General features: G+C 37.9%; 1 protein-coding gene across 1 annotated transcript in view; it reads right to left on the bottom strand.

Moving 5' to 3' along the window:
• Window positions 1-373: 373 nt before the first annotated feature.
• Window positions 374-5046, bottom strand: part of LOC138664863 (glucose-6-phosphatase catalytic subunit 1-like) — a 6142-nt gene continuing 1469 nt past the window's right edge. Inside the window, exons 2-5 of the mRNA XM_069751873.1 lie at window positions 4400-4509; window positions 3841-3949; window positions 3602-3717; window positions 374-3331 (exon numbers count right to left, since the gene is read on the bottom strand). Coding sequence (XP_069607974.1) covers window positions 2823-3331; window positions 3602-3717; window positions 3841-3949; window positions 4400-4509 — 844 coding nt within the window. The 3' untranslated portion in view covers window positions 374-2822. The remainder of the gene's footprint in view (window positions 3332-3601; window positions 3718-3840; window positions 3950-4399; window positions 4510-5046) is intronic.

The following is a 5046-nucleotide window of genomic DNA, read 5'->3' as shown; positions in this document are numbered from 1 at the left end:
GCAAGAAATCCGCTTGCGTTTTTATCTCGTTTTTTTTGCGTTTTTTTATGTGGATTTTTCCGGAGCCTTCCACTACTGTATTATATAGTGGCAAATCCGGAGATTTTCCGCAAAATGAATGAAGATGCTGCGTTTTTTTCCGCAATGCGTTTTTTTTGGGGGAAAAAAGCAACATGTGCACAAAAATTGCGGATTGCATTCTAATAATAGGATGCTTAATGTAAGCTTTTTTTAGCGTTTTTTTGCAGCGGAAAACTGCCAAAAAAACGCGAAAAATCCTGAACGTGTGCACATAGCCTTATACTAGACAGTCATGAAGTTGATTCAATTAATCTAAAAGAAAGTAATGAAATAAATATATATTTTTTTTTTACAAAACCAACAATATTTATTATAAGTTTAACAACATGTAGCACAATAAAAATGAGATGTTATTACTTTTGATCTTTTGAATATGACAAGAAAATTATAATGATCTTCAAAGTGCAGGGGCGGCATTTGTGCCACCTGGGCAGTTGCACAAAGGCCCAAGAGGTAAGGGGGCCAATTCCACCTCCAAAGCAGCAAGCAGCTTCTGTCATAGGCAGAACTCTCTGATTACCGAGGGTCCATATATTGTTCTTGCACAGGGGCCCTTTCTGTCCACCAATGTCAGTGGATCTGTATTCAGATTTTACAATACAAGCTGCACACATTATACAGATTTTGCTCTAATTTGATTCCCACAGCCCATCGGAGTATTTGGTTTTTAATTTATTTATTTAGTTTTTTTTGTTAAATCTGACATATGGTGTCACAATTGTGGGTCTTTTTTTTTTAAATTTTGGACTACATTTTTATGATCGTTTCCAAGGGGGCATTATTCATAGGGTAGTTATGCAGAGCAGCCTAAAGAGATGCCACAAAGGATTTTGTGAGCAATTTCCCCTTACTAGACACCATAATAATTAGCACTAGACCCTTATCTCTGGAAGCGCATGGAGAATTAAAAAAAAAAAATATGGTAAAAAAAAAATTCCCCAGAGCAAGGGCAAAAATGGTCTACTTTTTGACTTGGTGACCAGTACTCTTTGAATAGATTGCTTAAGCTGGTATGCTTACTTTGAAAACTCATCCCACAGTGGCTATATAATCCTTACATGAAAGTGTTAATGTCCAGTTATAAAATACTATTTTTAATATTGGGGAAAACCTTAAAAAAAAAAAAGCATTATACGAACATTTTGACATCAGTTTTCAATGTAAGTACACCGGCCTATACAAAATTCTTATCTTTTTAATAATGTATACAGTTTGTATTGTGATATCTGGTGACTGAACTGTTTAAGGTCTATAGAAAGAATAAGGTGCAACCTTAAAGGGGTTGTCCACTACTAGGACAGCCACTTCCCAATCTGAATGTTTGGCACCGTTTAAATAAAAACACTTTATACTCACCTTCTGTGCTGGCGCCATTCCGGCGGTGTCGTCACTCGCATTCCCGGGGCTCTCGGGAGGTTGGTAAGGACACGTGAGCCCTTCGCCTAATCAGCGCTAGCGGACATGTAAGTAACCAGAAGGAAGTGAGAGTATTCACAACCCTGACTTCCTCTTGATTATTCTTCGGAAGTGAAGTCGGGGCTGTTTGGGTGCAGGGCTTACATGACATAACAATCGCACGTAAGCCCAGGGAATGCGAGTGCCGATATCGCTGGAACGGCGTCGGCACAGGAGGCGAGTATGTGTTTTTATTTTAACGTGGGCAAACATTCAGATTGAGAAGGTTTTGTCCAAGTATTGGAATGAGACCAGAACAATTGGATTGGCTAACAAACAAACTATATAGAGCAGGCGTGACACATTAATACTGGATGGGTATTTAGCACCTTTTTAGGAGGTAGTAGCTTTTCTTTGCCATTTGTGTTGTGACAGCTAAATTAACCATTTTTGATGTACAGAAAGTTAAAGTCCATGTAGAATAGACTGTTTTTTCCACTGCTTTCTATGTTCAAAAAATCTGCTGTGTTAAACAGTTCAAGCAAAGTGGGTGTGATTTCATGAACACTCATACCACCACTGTGTTTTGCTGTGGAATTGTTTTGTTTTTTCCCCTGTAGGGGGAGCATAAAAAATGCATATTAAAAAATGCAATTGAATTTTTAAGTGCAAAATCCCAGAATTTCTGAACTAAATTTAAAAAAAAGTATTAAAAACACTACAAAAATCCATTAAAAACACAAACAAAATCAGAGCAAATTGCCACTGTGAATTTTGGTGTGGATACCTGCACAAGAAAATGCAGTGGAGACAAAAACAGCATTTCCGTATGTTTGAACATGGCCTTATATTGTTACATAGGATTAGAGAAACATTTATGACTTCTTCCAGAAACAGCACCGTGGGGTGACCTTCAGTGGACAGGTGTGGCACAATTTTTGGAAGAAAACAATCATGTTTCTCTAACCCTGGACAAAGCGTTGTGGCCTAAATATTGAATTTCACTTTTGCCTCCATTATTTTAATACAACTACATGCTCCAGTCCCACCTTGGCTGATACGACGCTGAACCTGAGCTGTGCAAAAAAGTCTTTGTGCTTCCCTACCACTATATTACATATAAAAGCTTTGACCCATATGTCAAATCTTCCTTGAGTCTGGTATAGTGCTTTTCTTTGTCATCTCCTTGGTGTGACCGTTCTCCTTCCCTAATATTCTGTGACTTCATGACTCAAAGTCAGTGGAATGGTTTTTCACAGTAGTCTTCTTATAAGACATGTATGCTAGATGTCAACCATCTTGGAATATTGTCCTGCAAATGTTTTATACCAAATGTTGACCAACTTTTATCTAACCTTTTCTTTCTTGTTCATAATGTGGGATAGACAGTACGGAACAATACCTACACAAGCTAAAGGAACGGCAGCACTTTTACAGAACGAAAGGAGGTAGAAGGTCATCTCAACTTTTGTAGGTGGTTTGAAGCTGTCAAAAATATGAAGAACAAACAGAGAAGTTGCTATACAGCAGAGACGGAATGTGAACTGGTTCGAAAGCTTTCCTTGGCAGCTTTCCTTATACATCTGGGAGTTCAGCGCTAGGCCTAATCCAAAGAGAATTCCAAGATTCCTCAAGAGTCCAGCAAAAGGATTGGTGTCAATGTGGATCCATTCAGGTCGGTCGCACCATCTCTTGGCCTTCTCCAGAGTCCAAAGGAGGTCCACGCCCACTGCTTTCAAGACCAAGTAAAAGCCCAAAGCAAAGGAGAACAGGAACATAGTAGTATACAGATATTTCTTTAAACTGGCCTTGTAGATGGATCGAACATTCCCAAAAACTTCAGCTACCAGCATTCCTATAATAAGAGTAAACAGTAGAATAAGCAGTCAGCTTCTCAGGTGAGCTAGTTAACTTTAGGCTGCCAATCAAGATTGTCATTGCCCTCTTTAACATGTATGTTAGAACTATGAGGTTGGAGAGAGCTATGAGGTTGGAGATGGAGGACCTATCAGACGTTTTGGCACCAGTTTAGGAAATATGGTAAGATAGGAAAAGCCACTGTATATGCAGTGATTCTGATAGTTTGAGCTTTCCTAAGTAGGTACTGGAAGCATTGTACACTGACCTGATATGACGCCACACACAACTTGATGTGGAAAGTGAGCAGCAAGGAAAATTCGTGATAGGCAGACACAAATTTGGACGACCCAGAATCCAGCCCACAGGGCAGCCTGAAGACATCTAGAAGAGAAATAGATGCTGTCAATTAACCAAAATAGCAATGAAGTTGATCATGGAAAGATGATTCTCTCTCTCATATTTCTTCCATATTATCATCATCATGAAGAATATTAGATTATTTACCTGCTTTTAAAAGAGATTGAATGCCTCCTATTCAGCATGATGGTAAGTAGTGAGGTCACCATGACATAGTAGACTCCCGCTGAACCCATGGCATGACCTGAAGGACTCCCTGTGAGAATACAATTTTTTGAATATTATTTTAATTAAATATTTGATTTTGCAATATTTACCGTAGATAATCTGATACATAGGTGAAGATGATCAAGTTTGTCTCTAACTTACAATGAATCTAGTAAGAGGTGTAACTAAAGTGGGTGCAGGGCTTGCAGTCTCACCAGGCCTTCTAGCCTCAGCCTCTTTGGCACATGTGAGAAAACTAATATTATTGTTGACCTGTGATAGTTGGGAGTCCCGATAGAGAATTTGCCTTGGAGCCCACAAAATTCAAGTTACACCACTATGCAGTACACTTTTGTATAAAGTAGTGTAAATGGATGTAGTAAATGTATAGTGAGAGGGTACTAGAACTGTTAAATGATCCATTTATTATCTACTTGTTACAGGACACAATAAGACACTGAACACAAGACATTGAATCTAATGTAGAAGATTTTCTCACCTGGACCAGTCTCACAGGTAACAGGGAACTGCTGGATGATGGGGGCAGTCATGTTGGTGTAATAATTGGTGTCGTGTACCCACCAGTATGGCCTCTGACCAAACAGAATCCTGGAAGTGAAGAAAAATAGCTCATAAACCACAAGGGATGATCAACAGAATCCTATAGGGGACCATTAAAACAATGCACAGAATAGGAAGCTCTAACTCCTAGACTTCAAAACATGACGTCTACTGATTAATTATTGAAAAGATAGTAAAATGATATTAGATAGATATATGAATGGATGAATGGAGTCTAAGCTAAATCTACATAATTACAGCACCAATATTCTGCAGCAGAATGGATCACCCAAAAATAGTGCAAATTATAGGACTTTAATGACCCATGTGGCAACATTTTGGTTCACAGTGTGAACTTATGGCCAATAGGCCAATAAAGTCCTATACTTTGCACTTTGGAGCGCTGCTTCCATTTTTTGCATTTATTATTCCGATTGGGCTAAAGCCTGGTAAGCTTTGCATTCCTTATATATATATATATATATATATATATATATATATATATATATATATATATATATATATATATATATATATATATATATGTGTATATGTGTATAATAATAATTATAATAATAATTTTTA

Source organism: Ranitomeya imitator, chromosome 2, assembly GCF_032444005.1.
Source record: "Ranitomeya imitator isolate aRanImi1 chromosome 2, aRanImi1.pri, whole genome shotgun sequence".
Classification (NCBI taxonomy): domain Eukaryota; kingdom Metazoa; phylum Chordata; class Amphibia; order Anura; family Dendrobatidae; genus Ranitomeya; species Ranitomeya imitator.
This window is presented reverse-complemented; position numbering and strand designations above follow the sequence as displayed.